General features: G+C 38.4%; 2 protein-coding genes across 4 annotated transcripts; one reads left to right on the plus strand and one right to left on the minus strand.

Moving 5' to 3' along the window:
* The first annotated feature begins 2,813 nt into the window (after positions 1-2,813).
* Positions 2,814-4,325, plus strand: LOC149010457 (uncharacterized). Its single transcript, XM_089163804.1, has one exon. It carries the CDS (start codon positions 3,056-3,058, stop codon positions 4,031-4,033), a length of 978 nt encoding a protein of 325 aa, XP_089019930.1. The 5' UTR covers positions 2,814-3,055; the 3' UTR covers positions 4,034-4,325.
* Positions 4,326-5,788: 1,463 nt separating this feature from the next.
* LOC149010458 (zinc finger CCCH domain-containing protein 34-like) lies at positions 5,789-16,878 on the minus strand. 3 transcript variants are annotated; one of them, XR_016174462.1, is made up of 8 exons: positions 16,463-16,878; positions 16,171-16,316; positions 15,774-15,839; positions 15,546-15,656; positions 15,145-15,435; positions 14,724-15,044; positions 6,578-8,692; positions 5,789-6,457 (listed from the first exon to the last, which is right to left on the minus strand). XR_016174462.1 is itself a non-coding variant. In XM_089161644.1 (7 exons), exons 1-7 carry the CDS (start codon positions 16,554-16,556, stop codon positions 8,288-8,290), a joined length of 1,431 nt encoding a protein of 476 aa, XP_089017770.1. In that variant the 5' UTR covers positions 16,557-16,878; the 3' UTR covers positions 5,789-8,287. The 3 variants fall into 3 exon arrangements, 2 of the variants coding, with proteins under 2 accessions (XP_089017770.1, XP_089017769.1); XM_089161644.1 differs by having other exon boundaries at positions 5,789-8,692; positions 14,724-15,041; XM_089161643.1 differs by having other exon boundaries at positions 5,789-8,692.
* Between the last annotated feature and the right edge of the window lie 1,453 nt (positions 16,879-18,331).

The following is an 18,331-nucleotide window of genomic DNA, read 5'->3' on the forward strand; positions in this document are numbered from 1 at the left end:
ATCTAAAACAAACAAAAAGAAGAAAAGGGTCTGAATTGAAGCTCGGATCCACTAGCTGACCAGACCAGGTGTTTCATTCTTGTGATCTCTAGTGCTACAGCCAGGCTTCCTGAGATTCTGATTTGGTTGTATTGTAGTTATTTTAGTCTGAGAGCTTATGGTCTTGAGTGGTCCATTTTTGGACTACAGTGGCTGCATATCTCAGTCTTATTTGTCCACTTGGAAGGCAGAACTTCAATGTGGAAAATATAAATTCACCCCAAAACAGTATCCCATCTCTCTCTCTCCATGGATTAGGTTCTTGTCTTATTGTTTTAAGGCGTGAAGAGTGAAGACTACTAACATTCCCTGCCTCCTCTGCAACCACACAGTTCAGGGTTTTGGAGAAAAAATTTAATTTTCTGGCCAAAATGGGAGAAAGATTTTACTTTTTGTTGGATTGGGATTTGATAGCACAAATAATTTATTCATTCACAAGAGAGAGAAACCAACGACAAAACTCATACAGGACCAGTCTTTTGGACTTTGAAGTGAAAAGGGTTTCTTAAATTGCAAGCTCATGAAGATATTGTAATCTATCTTAGTGGACAGCCCACCTGGATAGAGAGACAGACAGAGATGGAATCAAAGTAACGGTAAGAACAACCTGGTTTCTTTGCTTTCCTTCATGAAGTAATGGTTCCAAATGGAGGGCCTGCCTTTGCAGACCTTAGGCAAAGATTGGTCCCCCTCATCAAACATATATGTTTGTTTTTGAGTGCAAACCCTGAAACCATTGTTGTCTTTTTCTGTTTTCAAATAATCCTTAACAGGAGATAAGAAGGTTGGCATTCACTAACCCTGCTTTAAAAGATCTTTTATTACCAACACTTTCTTACACACATAAACACAAACACCTTTGCGTCAAAGTCCAAGTCAGTCCTAAGAAAGACATGATCGTTCCAGAAATTCCGGGCTAACCTTTAACTCTGGAGAAAAGCATGTGTATTTGGGAGAATGTGCAGAACTCTCCAACAAGACCCACACAAGCAATTCCCTAGTTGATACTGGGAGTCTTCTTCTGATGAAATTTGAACTTGGAAAAGGGGGTTGAAAAAGACCCACCTCACCATCATCAACTTTTCTCATCATTTTATACCATTATCCTTTTCCATTCATCTATGACCCATTCAAGGGAGTCCACATTCCACAAATGTAGAAATAGTTTCCTGTAAATAAATCCATAAACAAATTGTTGCATTCCCTAGTGAGTCCCATGTCCAGCCAACCTGTTCACATCTTTTGAGATAGGACTTGACTGTCTGGAAGTGCCTTCAAGTGGCAATTGATCTGCAAATGAACTAATCCCCTGCAAATCTCTTCATCTCTTAGCAAATTAGCATCAACTCAAGTCTGAATCTCCTAGCTTCCATTACTATTCACTAGCCAATGCCGCCAACAGAAAGAAAAACTTTTTGCAGCTCTGGTCTATGTGATTCATTCTTGTTTGCTTCTTATGTACCTTGTTTGGAAGGACTTGCCATTTCCATCTTGTTTTCTTCTGGTAACATTAGCAAGGATCTAACTTGTCAAATCTCATAATTACTTCAGACAAGTATTTCTAATTGGAGAGTTTGTCATTTATTATATTTAGTTGTGGCATATGGGGCTCAATGCAGTTATCATATCTATCTGTACTAGTCTCATGAAGGTTATTAGTGGAGGAGTCAAAGGAGTCTTAGATTCCATGCTCATCTTATACTTGCTAGAATGATATCCTTGGCTGGTTTTACAAATTTTTTAGTGCTTCACTTTCATTTTTTCCATTTTTCAAATTTATGAGTTACCACATTCTTATGGTGATTAAAACAAGGTTATATAAAGAAGAACCAAACAGAGGTTGCCAAATATAATTTTAGTAGCTTTATGTTGTTCCCAAAGCCATTAATGTTGTGAAATTCAGGAAAAGAGGATTCAAACAATCACAATTTTCTTGTTGGATCCACTAATCAATTATGTTAATTTTCCCCACTCTTATTATATATGTTTGCCCTTTGAACTTTTTGATTGCCCTTTTGACTCACAAACCTTTTCTGGTCCCTTTTGGAGACCAAAGACCTGATCATCCTTTCTCTTGTTTGGACTTTTTTGAATATACTTTAGATGGTATGAATATGATCAAGAAATTAAACTAGTTCTGAATTGATTAAGCCTTGTACAATTAGCCTAAATTCGAACTGTCGTCAACTGCTACAGTTCTAGTTCCCAGCTAGCATTTCTAAAACCATGAGCCCTATGATTTAGGGAGAAAATCACATGATATTTCATGGCTATGAAGCAGACAAACACTACTTGGTTCCATTTTTGACTTAAACTATGAAGGTATCCTCATCTTATAAGGGTTTGATATTGAATTGCTTCCATCGTACATTACAGATGCATTTAACCAATATATTTGGTTTAATCTAAGTTAGACAATCTTAACTGCTCCCTTGGAAAACATTGAAGCAGACAAGAACTTCCAAGGAATTAAAATGATTTATTAACTGGAAATGGATGCATCTATATAACCTGTTGCCTAAGATCAGCTTATGACCATTCAAATCAGAAATTTAGAGATTCCTTGGTGCTACAACTCACCAGTTCCCCATTCGAATCATTACTTCTTACTTGGGTCCCCTGTATTTAAGATTGACATGACAATGTCATTAGCACTATGTTCCACCAATTTCCATTAACTGTGTTCAGTATCAAAATCACAATACAGACTTGGAGTATCTTCAATCAACGTTAACTACTAGTTGATCTACTAACATTTGAATTGAAGGATACAGAGATTATAATATTCTATAAGAAACAATAATATAAAATGAGGAAAAAGCAAGAAGGTCATGCCATGGGTGACATCTGCAATACCCTTTTCCTTCTCCCCATGATCATGTATCACAGTATTTAAAAGTCCTACAACTCCAAACACATTCACTCCAAGCTCTCACCTTCCTCTCGCTTCTGTCAGCACCAATCTCCCTGACATTCCCTCATTCTCTCTAGCAGTCCCTCTTTAGGTCCTTCCACAATGTCTAACTCCAATACCTTCAAAATGGAAGAAACCAACTGTACTCCCTCTGGCTTCACTCTAACCCAATCCACCACACCTCCATCCCAATCTAGTGAGAGAAGAGGCAGAAGAAAGCAAGCAGAGCCAGGGAGATTCTTGGGAGTGAGGCGTCGCCCTTGGGGCAGATATGCTGCTGAAATCAGAGACCCAACAACCAAAGAGAGACACTGGCTTGGGACCTTTGACACTGCTCATGAGGCAGCTCTTGCATATGACAGAGCTGCCCTCTCCATGAAGGGAACCCAGGCAAGAACCAACTTCATCTACTCTGACAACACCACCTTTCACTCTCTCCTCACACCCTTCAATGCACAAGCCTTCATACAACCTACACACCTCCTTGCCAATGCCAATGACAACAAATCCAACACGTATCAGACTCATGTCCAATCGGATCAGGACATGTGTGGCATTCAAGGTTCTGGTACTGGGTCAGCTTCTAATAGTGATAATGACTTCCTTTTCTCTTCTGATTCTGGGTCAGGTTACTTAGAGAGTATCGTTCCGGATAGTTATCTGAAGCCTGCTTCGAAATCCAGAAATGTAAGTGTCCAAGATTGTAGTTTCAGCACTTGTTCCGAGACACAGAACCCAATCATGGTCCCTTCTCCTCCAGAAATTCAATCTTACTGTAACGACACAGCTTCAATGAGTAACTTGAATGGGACAGCAAAGGACATGAGTTTGAACTCCAGTAACTTTGCTTGTCTGGACGAGCTTAATCATGGGTTTTGGAGCTATGGGCAGTCATGGGAACCTACTGCTGCAATGGAGGAGAACCCTCTAATGGTGGAAGATGGGTGCACTGGAGCTTTCTACCCCTACATTGACAGCCCAGGCTATGGGTTCATGCCTCAGACTGCTCCTTCAGATACTTATTGTCCATCAATTCCCTCTTGCAGTGATGTAATAGACTTGGGTTACTCTCTCTTTTGAGAACTGTCTGCAGCTCTTCTTGAGAGTAACCATTTTAGCAGTCCCTTGTTTGCTTTTTGCCTATTCTCTGCTGCTGTTTTGAACCTGTAATTACACTGTAGAGAGTGTGAACTTCCCATCAGAGAGAGAGAGAGAGAGAGAGAGATCCTTCTGAAAGAACTCTACATTTAGTAAGTTCCAGAATCAGAAAAGAATGTTCTTAATTCTTATACTTGCTTATCAGAGGTTACAGATGAATTCTAAAAGATTCCTATTTATGGGTTCTTGTTGTGGCAGCAGATTACTTTTCAGAACCCTAGTAGTCTCACAGAGGTTGCTAGAAGAAGAAAAGAACAACTACTGCATGTTTGATATCATTTTCCCTCTAAGATTTTGAAATTTGTGTCTCCAATCTATATCACCACTGTTTTATATGTATAACCTATTGTAGCTATCGTCTTTCTTTTTTTTGGGTTCATATTGTAGCTATTGTCGACCCCCACTAGTATAACCTTGGTGGAGTATTATATGATTTATAAGTTTTTAATATAATTTTTCATATGCAAGTCCAAAAGTCCATTTTGAAATTTATGATTGTTTAGTTAAGGGAAAGATGATTGACAAGTGTTGGTTAATCTGTCAATAATGGATGGGTCACTGCATAGAATTTATGGTACAAACACCCAACACAGATGTTTCCATTTTCTTTTTTGTTTGTAAAAAGCTTCCTTATAATGCTTTTGTTTTTTTTTTTTTTGTTTTGTTTTGTTGTGTTGGGTGGGTAAACCAATGTGTTGTGTTTGTAGTTAATATGTATCAAATTGCTCAACCATAGTTTACCAAACCAAAGTTCTGCCTGGCTGGGCCAATTGATGCATATGACCAAATGATCTGATAGGCCTGACTAAGTCACCTTTACATGATCGCCTCCCTTGACCTCCGACAGCATTACAACCACAAATTTTGTGAGGCTTACAAGTAAAAAATGAAAAAATATTTTTAAAAAAATAAACCCCATCACCCTAACCTTGTGGGCCTCTTGTATTTCGTATTTAACGGTCATCGGAGGTGATAATCCAGACTCTACATTCAGGGGAGGTCCACTTATTAATGTTTAGAGGTGGATCTCCAATGTATAGTGAAAAGAGATGTCAGCATAGGATTATCAGAGGATCTGACTCTGACCCTATTGAATGGATTTGATTGGTATTTTAATGGCAGTTTATAATTGTGCATGCTGTGGCCACAGTATTTCCTACGTGCTTTGGCAAGCTTGGATTTTCTTCAGACTTACTGAAAGCTCTTAATTCTCATTTCTAGCCTATGATGATGGTGACCACACCATCAGTTCTGGAGGTTTTTATGCCTGAGATAAGCAAAAAGTAAGCCTTGTGGCATCAATTTAAAGATGAATATCTTGCAGATTGTTAGATTTCACCTGAAAGCAATTATCTTATAATAGATGTGAATAATTCAATGTGGAGACATGTAAAGAGCTGATCAAGATGTTGCATTCTCAGATTTCGGTGTCTCATCTTTTGCTGAACTTGCTGGAAGACATTCACCATATTTTTTCTTATTTTTTAGATTGTAAGTTTGCTTCTATTCTTAGGGGGTGTAACTCAGTTGCTTACTCCTTTGTTGGGAAGGCAGTTTCCTCTCTTGAGAGGATCAATTGGCCTGTTTCCCATTCTTGGCTACAGGCTGATGCCTTGCAGTGTTCTTGTGGTTGAAATTTAATTCACCAAAGAAAAAAAGGCTTAAGAGTATCTTCTCTTTAATGGTTAGATTTTTAGGGCAAATTCTCATGTGACAGGACAGCTTATTTAGATTCTAAGAGTGAAATTATCACATATAGTACTCAAATCTTGGGCGTCTTATCCATCTCTTCAGCTTTTTTCTTTGGATAGTCAGACACATCACATTTTCAAAACTTCCAAGAAAATCATTGTTTACCCCTAACAATTTAGGGTATATTTATGTTCCAATCCTTTTTCCTTCTTTGGTAACAACGATGTTCATTGAAAAGTAATAGCTTGTGTACAGTCTATGGTATCTGACAAAAACATTTGTTGAACTCAAAGAATAAAATGTGATCATTATATCATACACATGATAGACAGTCTTTCAGACTACAGAGTCAGCAATGGTGTCTCCCTACCAATATAAGAGAGAACGCCAAGCTACAGTAAAGAACAATGGGTATTAATTTTTTGAAAGATGGAAATCACTTCTAGTAGAGGAGCTTGGATTAAAGTCTTCAATCAGATTAATCAGCTTCTTGCAATCTATTGAACCATTGGAGAAATGCTCAACTCTCTAATTTCTTCCACTTACACTTCATCCTTCCATTCATGTAATGGAAAAGTCCTTTAGGTTGATAAGGTGACTTTGGATTCAAATTAACCACGTTCAACCCAGATCAAATCGAACCCTATTTACTTTCTGTTGAAACCAAATCGAACCCTTATCAGTTCATTTTCCGGAAATTAAACTAGAGTATCGAACATCAAAACTGGATTGAAACCCACAGATTTGAAAACCCAAGAAAGCAAAATGATTCACCTTTGCACAACTCAGGATTAGTTCCATCTGACTTGGGGCGATTCCCAGTCCGATCCACAGATTCTTCATAGCTTGGAGGCCCTGGAGTGACAGAAATGTCTATGTTCCAGAATGTTAATCCAACTACAATAACACTTAATCCCACACATGGTTGTGTCTTAGGAATCAATATTAGATCAAGCGAATCGAACCTGATTCATATCGGTATCCCTTGAATCCAAGAGTAGTCCCATATCAGTTGATCAGTACATAGCATTGTCCAGGAATTTAAAGGTTAAGACCCTGTTTTATAACTTAAAAAGAGAGTTATCAAGACCAATTAGGGGTGGAACAAGCTGGGCAGCTTAGCAACAATCCAACCTGAAACTCAGGATTTGAGAACCTCAACCCAAAGCCAACCTACTCTAATTTGCCCACCTCAGCCCCAGATCGGGCTGAGCTGGGTTGGCCCTGATTGATCCTATTTGGCTTTATTTTTTGCTTTCTTTGGTCATTTTTGTCCTCGTATGCATTGTAAACAAAAATCATGTTTTTTATTTTTCAATATTCAGATTATTCAATCATAACACAAGCAGAGAGGATTTAGGATGGAGACAAGAATCAGAACAGAGGTACCAACACAAGTCAAAAATCAAGAAATGGAAGGTCAAGGCTAACATGAGGGTCAACTAATTTGAACGGGGACCGACACCTCAATCCTAGCCTAGCCGGCCAAACCCTGCTCAAATCCACAAACAGCCATTTTCATCCCTAACCCATAGTCAGGGTTGAAGAACCCAGCCAGGCACTGATCAGACTCAACTCAGACCAGGGCCATCAAGGTCAAACTTATGCCGCTAAGACCAACAGGGGTGATGTGTCTGACAGACCATAGCCAATATCAATTATCAAAACCCCCCACCCCAAGGTCTGCTAATAGCTGCTATTCTGGGAATGAACCTAGAGGAGCTACACGCTTCCTCAATGCACTGAAATCTAGTCCATCTTATGCTTGCTTATAAAGACCAAGTTCAGGATTGAAATGGTAACTGCAGTAGTTCAAGTGTTCAACACATGAGAAACAAGGTCCCATAGGATAAATGACAAGTCTTTCTTCCTGTTTTCTTACATTGATATTTGCCCTGATCTGTAGATTCCAGTCATACAACATCGAATCATGTCCTCAACTTGTGTGGGTTCTAACCGTGATGCCTCTTCAAGGATAACTTAACTGAACATTTAACAATAAACCCCTGGATCGAAAACGTCAAGCAGCAAGACCACCTTTAAATCCCATGCTAAGTAGAATAACAAAATTGGAACCTTGTTCCCAAATTTGGGGTAAAGAAACATGACCACACTGCTAAATAGGAAGATAACAAAGTGGAATAAAGCACATAAATAACACAACATTAAATATGGAGAAACTTGGGTTTACCTGCAGGGCTTCCCATTGTGGTTATTAGGTATGGGAGATGAAGATTTTATAGGACTCTGCTATTATATGGCACTTTGCTATAACCTTCAAGGACGGCTATAGCTTATTTGAGGTGCAAGGGTTGGTGATGCTAGGATAATATGGACAAGGCTGTTCAGAGTAAATTAGCCATAGGTGGTTGGCTGAGCCTAAACAACTACAAAGGAGAGCCTAATCTGGATTTAAGTTCCCGGGTGCAAGAATTTATGAACCTACCCAAAGGAAGAATATTGAAGAATGGCTTTCAGTTCTCCTCAAGTTGAACTATGAGACTCACTAATTTGACCTGCGCTACTACCACTAGATGGAGCAGAACTCTGACCAGACTTTTGGACATGAGAATGAGGAACAGCCCCACTCTTTGAGAGAATTGAACCAATGGAACCATTGGCCATGCTATCAGAAGATGGGATTCTGGTTGAGAAAGAGTCCTTACTAGACCCTGACACAAATTCAGCCCGCAACTCTGAAGATGAGGATGAAGGTGATGGAGCCAGAGTTGCCAGTGACAACCCAACAGGGTAGGGAGTAACCGGCATGTCAGCTAGAGAAGATGCAGAAGGGCTGTAGCTCAGTGTCCCCATTGGATGATCATACTTGCATGTAGGTCCAAACTTGCATATCCCATTTTGCATGTAGAAAGTGCAAAGTGAAGCCCCCTGCAATTAGAACTAGTAAATTTAGATGCAATGTAGAAAACAATTGTTCCAACACATATATCATGGCATAAAAGGTTTCTAAGAAATTCCAAGAGAAACTAGTACAACTTTCCAAAAACAGCAATCAAGTCTACATGATAATTGGAAAGAACAAGAGGCATATGCAAATGAACAGGCTGTTAAACGAAGAAAACCTTGGAGGTAAAAGATGAGGGACATCAAGAAATACACAACAAATGGCAAAGGAAAAAACAACAATATTTAGTTAAGTTTTTTTTTAACTAGAAGTGTTACATTTAGTGGTTTATTTTCCAGCTAGCCCCAAGCTTATAACCCCTGGAGTGTGGCAACCATGTGGACCCAATGTAAATGATATCATTACCCGCACAGTCATTCATGTGGCATGGGAGATTCCCCTGGCGGGATGCGGAACCCTCTCTATTTGATTTAAATACTTCAAGCACAACAATTTATCTTTCATGCCATTATGCCAAGATGAATACTTAAAAACTTTAGGAGCAAGAGGAATGCATTCATTCTCTCCCTTCATTTGTTAGTAAAAGAGACGGATTTTTGCTAGAAAGAAAAAAGGCCAGTACAAAACTAAAGTATTGGCTGTGAATCACTGCTCACCTATGCTAAACAACCTCTGGAAGTACCTTCAGTCATGAAGGCAAATTCTTGTCCTATTTTGGTTGCCTAGATTTAGCAGTTATTTAAAGCCTGTACATCTACTAGATATTGTCTTTGGACTCTCAAAGCTTATCATCAAAAGGAAGAAATGACGACAAATGACTTTCTTCAGAAAGGTACAGACAACAATAAGTTCTGCGCTCCTAAAGACAATAGGGATCATGACTCAAACCAAAGCATGTTAATATGGTGCACATGGTTATCAAAGCGGCCGCCTAGGCGCGCCTAAGCGGCCGCCTAGGCGGCAAAGCGGTTTTTGAACCGCTTAAATTGTGACCGCTTAACTAACGGGCTGATTTCTTGCCGCTTTTTTGTTTATCCATTACCGGTTTGCCGTCTTTTGCGCCTTATTGCCGCCTAGATGCTAAAGCAGCCGCTTTTTTTTAACATTTTGTAATTTGTGCATATTATTTTTCTTTTTTCTTTTTAATCATAATTTATCCTACAATGCCGAATATAAATTTAAATATGTGAGCCATTTTGGAATTGAGGCCCAAATTGCCTGTCGGCAACAAAATGTGAAGCATGAGCCATATTCAATGATTAATGATATAGTACATACTACTTTTCTTTCATTTTTAGTTTTCACATTGATTATTGATATAGTACATGCTACATAATTATTGTTATGAATCTATGATGCTTGATGAGATAAAGTTATGTTTTTATTCTTTTTTTGGATAATATTTCATAACGGTGATTCTTGAATGTTTGTTTTATTTTTATTTTTATGAATGTTTGTTTAGTACTTTAGTTTATTATAAAAAGTATTTGTATTAAAAAGTAGTTATATTAAAAATATTGACTAAACCGCTTTGGTCGCTTTATTGCCGCCTAAGCGCGCTTAGTCGCCTAATCGCCAAGACGGAGCCCCAATCGCTTTGGTCGCTTTGCCGCTTTAATAACCATGATGGTGCACATTCTCAAATTGGTGCAGAAAAGAAGAAAAGCATTTCCATCGATGGGATGTGCTCATGCTTCCTCATCAGGAACTATATGGACACTTACTCTTTAGGTTTTTCTAGAGCTTGAATTGGGTCAAAGCTGGCAGACTTTCTCCGGCTCTGCTTGAAATCTGGTGAGATCTCAGGTGCTCAAAGTCCTTTGATACAAGGCTATCTAGTTTTATGATCATGTTTCCCACCACAGCTTCATTACTTGGAGGCTCTTCTTGCAATCCCTTCTAATGCAGTATTTCTTCAGGATAAGGAAATTTGTGCCCTGTTTGAATGCTTCGGAGGATGTACATAATTTGTCCTTTGCAGCCCTTTATCTTCTTCTATAAGGGGAAGGTATTCTATGGAAATGCTCTCCAGTTCAAGGACTCTCCTCTTTGAGGAGGAAGGGAGATGGATCAAGAGGAATTCTATGAAAAATCATGCTGTGATTCAGCAGGTACACACACTTATTGCGCAGCAACCTATTAGAATTGGATGGAAATAAACCTCAAGATGAAGCAGGGAATCAAGAACCTTTCTGCAGATTCAGATGCTATGATCTTTGAAGTCAGCAGGTAAGCTTGACCTTCGTGCAGGGAATTGCTTGGATACCCCTTGAAGAATGTCTTTTTGATATTGGGACCTTCTTATCCAGCTGCAGGTTAGGTGACTAGGAGTCACCCTGAAAAAGGTTGTTTGAAATGTCTCTTTTTATCCTTATTTGGCCTTCTTGATCTTAGGGCACCTCAATGTATTTCATTTGGATAATTGAATAAACAACATTACCATAAAAAATAAAAAGAGTAAGTATTGATTACCAGGGATCAGGAGCAAACAGCTATGAGGAAAGAAACACAACCACAAGGGATTACATTGTATTGGAAGCATAGCACCCTTAATTTTCAGAAAATCTTACATCCCATTGGGATGCTCCTCTTTCTTTCTTTATTTTTGTGTTTGTTTGGTTGTTGCTTTTGGCAGGGGGGGTTTAGTCATATGCTTAATTTGATTTACCATGTTTGCCCTGTCTTCCCCTTCTCGCATCTTTTCTCTATTGAATGTTTCATCATCAACCAAATATATTTTTTAATTTTTTTTGAAGATTCCAACAAGTTGCTTTCCAATCCAGGTTTGTCCAAAGAGTCATCTTATTCACAGGAATAAGATATTCAATGCAAACATCAAAGAAAGGCAAGAATTAAGAGGAATACCAACCGGCAGATGACCTCCAGATCCAAAATGAGAGTCAAAGCCAAGATGGTTATTTTAGACAATGGGAGGAACCTTCATTCTATTAAACCCTGGGAGGAGTCATAATTAAATTTAGACCAGCAAAACAGCAGAAACCTGATGAGCTTTGACCAACCATGCATGATGAACAGAAGAGAGGTGTCTAACAACTAGTCAACTATAATAGCCAATGACCTGCTTCAGGGACAATCAAGTTCACGACATCAAGAATGGTGCATCGATGAAAATCCTATCCTTTCTTTTTATATTCCCACGAAGAAAACAAACATCAAACAGAGTTTCCCTCTATCCCTAAAAAGAATTACAACCACCATATCAAGGCCACTTAAGAATGACTATCATCACAGGGATTTTCGAGGACCTCTATAAAGGATTCAATGCACCAAGCTGATAAGACTCAAGTGACCTAAGCATATCAAGAAAACAGAAGTAAAAAGATTTCAGGAATCAGAAGGTTTAGTTGAGAAGTTTTACTGACTAATGTTTCAGATTTTTAACAGAAAGAAATAATGTTAACTGTAGAAGGGATGGTCCACTCTCACAGTGACAGTTTATGTGAGCTCTCAGCTAATTAAGTTTGGAGAAATCGAACTTGATCCAGATCCATTAACAGGTTTTCCTTTCTCAGCCTAGCTAACGATGAAAATCTATGGATGTGTTTCCATCAACTGAAACATGGGAATGAAGTAAAAGGAGGAAGTCTTGACAAGTACCAGATGCATTAAGGGCCTGTTTGGTTACGTGAATCTAGAGATTTGAAATCTCTGGATTCACAACTGGGAGATTTTTACCCGTTTGGTTGTGTGGATCCCTAGATTCATGAAATCTAGAGATTCACCTTTTTACACTAAAAGCGTGAATCTGTAGATTTATGGGTATGAGGTGAAATCCAGAGATTTCACCCCTATTATCAAAACGTTTAACATTTGAACCATAATTCAATAAATATTTTTTAGGATAAATCTACAAATTTCATTCAAAAAATTCAAGCTAACCAAACAGTTAATTTTATGAACCATGACTCTAGAGATTTGAAGTCTATAGATTTGAAATCTCTAAATTTTTAAAATCTACAGACTCAAGTAACCAAACAGGCCCTAAGAGAACTTAGCTCATAAGGCTCCCTGGGCAATTCTCGCATATCCTTGTGTATATATACAATGGAATACCAAGAAAGAAACAAGACTAAGACCACCAAAAATCTTACCGAGTCCCTAACATAACGTGCATAAAGGTCAAAAAGATGATACTGAAAAAATAAAAACCATAAAAACCATAAAACAGAACCCCCAAGATACTCCTATTCCTGAAATTAAGAGAGAGAGAGAGAGAGAGAGAGAGAGAGAGAGAGAGAGAGAGAGAGAGAGAGAGAGAGAGAGAGAGAGAAGGGAAAATCACAATAAACTGAGTCCTAGATTCCTACCATGAAAAACCAGGTCACAGACAAGAATTTTTCTCTCTCAATTCACAATAATATGGCTCCCTCTGGACCCACTGAACTTCTGACTAGTTTCAATTAAAAAATAAGCTGATACCTACCATATTCCAACACAAAACAGTACACCTCCCACCCCTATTCCCAGGTGTTATAAAATGTTCTCTCCTCAGTCCTCACAGTCTCAAGGTGCGTCTAAGCTCCCCCACATCAACAAACCACACCGATCACAAGCACATGGTTTTGGAAAAAGTTGTGATTCGTTAAAGAAATGGACAACCACCATGAAAGTTCACACAAAGCAGCATTCGTAATTCATCCATTATGCGCAGTATAACAGATTTGTGTACAAAATTGGAGCAATGCATTTGTGGACAACCATTGTAATGAAACAAGTCCTTCAAAACATCACCTTCAACAATTCTGATTTGAGAAAAGCAGCACAGGGTAACAGCACACTAAAGCAAAGGCAAAACCATTTGGTGAAATAATAAGAGGAGATATACTGAAGTCTTGTCTCACTCTACCATTAAACCAAGAAAGCTCTATCCCCTTAAAAAGATGCAATCAAAGCATTTAGCTATTAAAATTGTGTTGAAGAACATTGCTAATATTCCCTTCCCCACCCAGCCCCACCTCCCATCCCTGCTTTCCCCTCTTATGGTTTCCAATTTTTATCTCAACAGATGAAAGTACAGAAATACATGCAGAAGATTTACAAGAATGTTAGTTTGAACTTTGAAGAACCAAATCACTACAAAGTGGAAGGCTTTGAACACTAAATACTGTGTGAATACTCAAGAATAAATGAACAAGCAATAACAAATTAAAAGAAATATAATGTAGCTCCCAAAAACACAAGGTCAGCAGTAACATCAAAACCAAAAAACCCATGGGATAACTCAGTCAGCAAGGACAACACCTCACAATTAAGAGATTGTCAGCTCAATTTTCCTTGAGATAAAAAAAGAAAAGAGTAAACTGAACTCCAGCTGGAAAGTTACTCATTTTAATTTTGAGTTTCACAAAATTGTGCTGGAAATGTTCATAACCAGAAAACTATAAGAGCAGGTGCAAACATAAATTGTACACAGAAATCTTATACTCACTGTTGGAACCAACTTTGAAATATTTGTTGGATGAACCACTTTTACAGGATACACTTGCTTAGTGTTTATTCTATATCTTCCAATTCCAATTTCCAAGATCTTAGTTCAATAGAGTCAGACAAATAATCAAGTATCAACTAATCTAACCTTCAAATAATAGTATGTAGCAATTGGTGCACTAATCTTGCTTTGAATGGAAAATAATTCCTCATCTAATAGGCATTTTATTTTTCACACCAAGAAAGGGGAATCTTGGACTAGGAATGGCATGAAAAAACAAGTTCCAGAATTTGCACAAGGACAGCATGAATGACAGACACCTTATGTAGGAAAACCAACACTCAATGTCTCAATCCCTTCTGCAAGACCAAATTTATAAAAAATTCTGAACTTGCCAAAAATGGAAGCTCATAAATTTTGTTACATAGCTGCATCATTACTTCAATATAAATGTCAAATAACATAGAAAATGAAGAGACATATATTTCAAATCTAGTTATTTGGACTATCTGTGATGGGAAGGGTTAGGAGCAAGAAAACAAACAATCCAAACTCTTGCTTCAGATAAAGGAAATAAGTGAAGTGTCATTCAGTGAGGCACATACCGGACGTAAAGGGAGGCCATTGGAGTTGAGAACAGAATTCGTTCTAGGTGTAATCCATTTTGGTGGATGATGATATCTACATGAGGAGCCAAATTTACATTCTCCTGTTTTCATGTAATAATGGCATTCAGCCTGCCCAGGTCTTTCAGGATACACAGCTTCATTCTGACCATTGCTAGAAGGGTCAGTAGAGGAACGTAATTTTTCATAAGATCCTGGAAATGCAGGAGCGGAGGGAGATAGCTGCGTTACAGCGTAAATTGGACCTGCTCCAACAGTTGTTTGAGCAGTAGGAGATGCTACTGCACTAACAGATCCCTGCTACATGTGGATCAACAAACAGTAAGAGAAGCTACTTTCAAATGAAAATCAGTTACCAGAAAAAGAAAAAGAAAAAAAAAAGGAGTTTTTGTACACATACAAGATAAGAATTAAAGCCTTGAACTGGTACCATCCCTGAAGGCAGAAGCACTGGGCCATAAGCCCCTTGCATGTATGAACCAGCTAACAGTGGAGGCCTTGCAACTTGCCAGCTGGTTGTCACTCCCCTAAACTGGTGAGGCGAATGAGCAGAAGGAGACTGCACAATGGGATAAAATTGAGGTGCAGTTGCCGGCATTGGTACACCTGCCGGTTGTGGATGATGGAATTTACAGGTCCTACCGAACTTGCACTGCCCCGTCTTCATGTAGTAGGAACACTCTTTCTCTCCCTATAACAATTAAACTCAGTTTAAGCTATATCAACCATGCAAATTTTCCCTGGATTTTCTGATTTGTTAAGGAAAAAAGAGAAGAAACTCAGAAAGGAACAGATTCAAACCAGTCGCAGTGGGAATCCACAATAATTTAGTAATACAGGGCCACCACCATATCTTGGATGGTGGTACTTACAGGAAGCACCAAATTTGCAAGTTCCAGTCTTCAAATAATACTGCACATTACCAGCAACAAAGATATAACATTAAAGTAAATAGATGTGAAACAATAGCTATTCGAATCATCTCCATCACTGCTGGATAATAATTAGACAACCAGACTAGCATCCTACCTGGCATAGAGGGTGGCCCACTCTCTCAGGATGATCCCCTCCTCCGGATCTTACAGATCTCAACACCTGAACAATGTTCATTATTTGAAATTAATTGAAGAATACCCAGATTCCTGTCACATTCCAAATATAACTAATCATGCTTAGTAACCCAAAACAAAAGACCATAACAACAATCCCAGGTAGGAGATTTACGTTTCCTTCACAGCTACACCACTAGTTTAAGACCATCAAAGGGCTCAAAATTTGCGCAAAGATACCAACATTCACATGAACAAGATCAAACCCAATTGTAGACCAAACAAGAGGAAGCAATCAGCTACTCACGGCAAGAGACTGTAACCCTAAAACTGTACAGAATGGGAACGGGAAACAAAGGGTGATCAGGAGGTGTTACCATACTACGATCGCGTGGGTGATTGAAACGACACTTAGCACCAAAACCGCAGGATCCAGTACGCATATAATAGACACACTCAGGCTCGCCAGGCCTCTCTGGGTACAACTCCTTGTTGTTGCCCAAACCCAATTGCCACATGGACTCTACATTCATTGAATCAAGGTTTCAGGAAAGAAGCAATAAACAGACTAAACAATGAAAAACTCTAACATTTGCATGAACCCTAATAACTGAACTCGAATAACACAAATTCAAGCATGAAACAAAATGAAAACAGCCAAGCAATGACCTTCGACTCCTGCTTCCGCTCCCGGAGAGCTCCAGTAAACAGCTCGATCCGGATTGTTGCCTTCCATTGATGGGTTGCGACTATAAAACTCCATTTTGATTTCTGAAGTACAGAATTTACAGTGAAAGTGAAAAGGGGTTGGGTTTGTGGTATGAGATTGATCGACAATATTCTCTGCTGTCCGATCGAGTTGGAGCCTTTAAGGAAAGAGATAATCCCAACAAACGCAGTGAGAAAGAACAAGTGTGGACGAATGTGACGAAACCAGAAAATGGGTAGTGGTTCTTGTTGTCTTCCTTCTCTCTCTCTCTCTGCTATGTGTCTGTTTTGGTTTCACACACACTTTTCTTTCTTCTCCCAGGTTTCAAGGCTTTTCGATCTCTCCCTCTGTGGTTCGCTCTTTTAATCTGTTTTTATACCCGCCAAACTCACTGAGAGAAAGCGAGAGAGGTTAGCTACATTAAATAGAGCAACTGGTAACTGGAACGGTTTGTTTGCGGAAAAAAGAAACCATTGAAAATTATTTTCAAATCAATCAGACCAAAAAAAAAAACAAACATTTTGAGAAAGAAGTCAGCCCGGTCGGTCAATTCCTTTGAACTGCGTCAAATTTCAGTCTGAACCGGTTGGATCCTTCGTGGTCTATTTAAACCAGACCAAAATAAACCGGATTCTAGTCAATTTGCTTGGGTTTCTAGTTTTCATGAAACCTCTATAAAAATGAACCAAACCAGACCAACAAATGAACCAATCGAGGTTGAAACTTCAACCACCACTGGAAGAAGACAAAAAGTCGTTTCAAGAGCCAAGCATAAGCTTACACAAATGACTAGGGGTAGACTCAATTAGCAAAGACTAATCCATTATTGTCAAGACTTCGAATCTTCTTAAAAGATCAACGTGAAACTTCATTCACATATAAAATAACTATCCCCCTTTTCCGTGATCATCCAATTTTTTTTGGTAGGTGAAACCATTTTGTTTCATGCATGAATAAAACTATAACTTAAAGTCTGGCTATATTGTTACCCAAAAAATAAAATAAAATAAAAATGTCCAACATTGTTTCTTTCTACGATTGAGGTTCGCCTAAGCCAACTTATACATACTTTGACTACATTCTCAATTAAATAGTTTCATATAATTATTTAAAATTCAATGGAGATATCAGTGTCAATCCCAAATTTGTATATCGAAACCAACCCTGTAAACTATACCATACGGAACCATTTCATAAAATCATATGGTACAAGTTTAAAGACAGTTTCCATTGTTGGTATGGTATAATATCGATTTTCAATGCCATACTGACAAGATGTACCATATGTTCTTTTATGTATTGTTTAGATGATGAAACAGTACTGCACCGTTTTCATACCATTTTCACAGTGAAACTTAACATTAATATCAAAAAAGAAAATGCATGGTAAGTATTGGTTTTAGGTGCCAACTTTATGTATCATACTGATAATGTACGCCGATGTTGTACCGTTTTATATTCTTATAATGAGGTTTTGCTTCTGACTTCAAAAAATTTCAAATTCTTTGACTTCGTACTATGAGGCGTCAGTCTTTCCCAACTAAACCAAACCCAAGTCGCTATTTTGAATTTAAAAATTTTAAATTTAATAATTTCATGCAACTGTATAGTCTTGAAAATGTAGGATTAAATATGTCACCTTTATCCAGTGGCCAGAAGGATAGGAAGGTCAGACATAGACATTTAAGAGCTACATTACATGAGAGAAAACTGTAAAATATCTAACCGACACTGGTGTGGTTTGAAATGACTGAACTACCCTTGTTTGTATTTTACATTTTTACTACGACAACCTTTTTTGGTGAAGATAACAGGACAAGTTAGTTGTC

The sequence above is a fragment of the Hakea prostrata genome, chromosome 7 (genome assembly GCF_041222555.1).
Source record: "Hakea prostrata isolate BN-2017 chromosome 7, UWA_Hpros_2, whole genome shotgun sequence".
Taxonomy (NCBI): Eukaryota; Viridiplantae; Streptophyta; class Magnoliopsida; order Proteales; family Proteaceae; genus Hakea; species Hakea prostrata.

Bases quoted from the DNA above. Each gene is read 5' to 3' on its own strand.
- LOC149010457 (XM_089163804.1), top strand. From the start codon at position 3,056: ATGTCTAACTCCAATACCTTCAAAATGGAAGAAACCAACTGTACTCCC.
- LOC149010458 (XM_089161643.1), bottom strand. From the start codon at position 16,556: ATGGAGTTTTATAGTCGCAACCCATCAATGGAAGGCAACAATCCGGAT. The intron at 16,317-16,462 runs GTCATTGCTTGG...CAATGAATGTAG, and splicing joins AGCGGAAGCAGGAGTCGAAG to AGTCCATGTGGCAATTGGGT. The intron at 8,693-14,723 runs GTATGTGCCTCA...TTCTAATTGCAG, and splicing joins ATGGCCTCCCTTTACGTCCG to GGGGCTTCACTTTGCACTTT.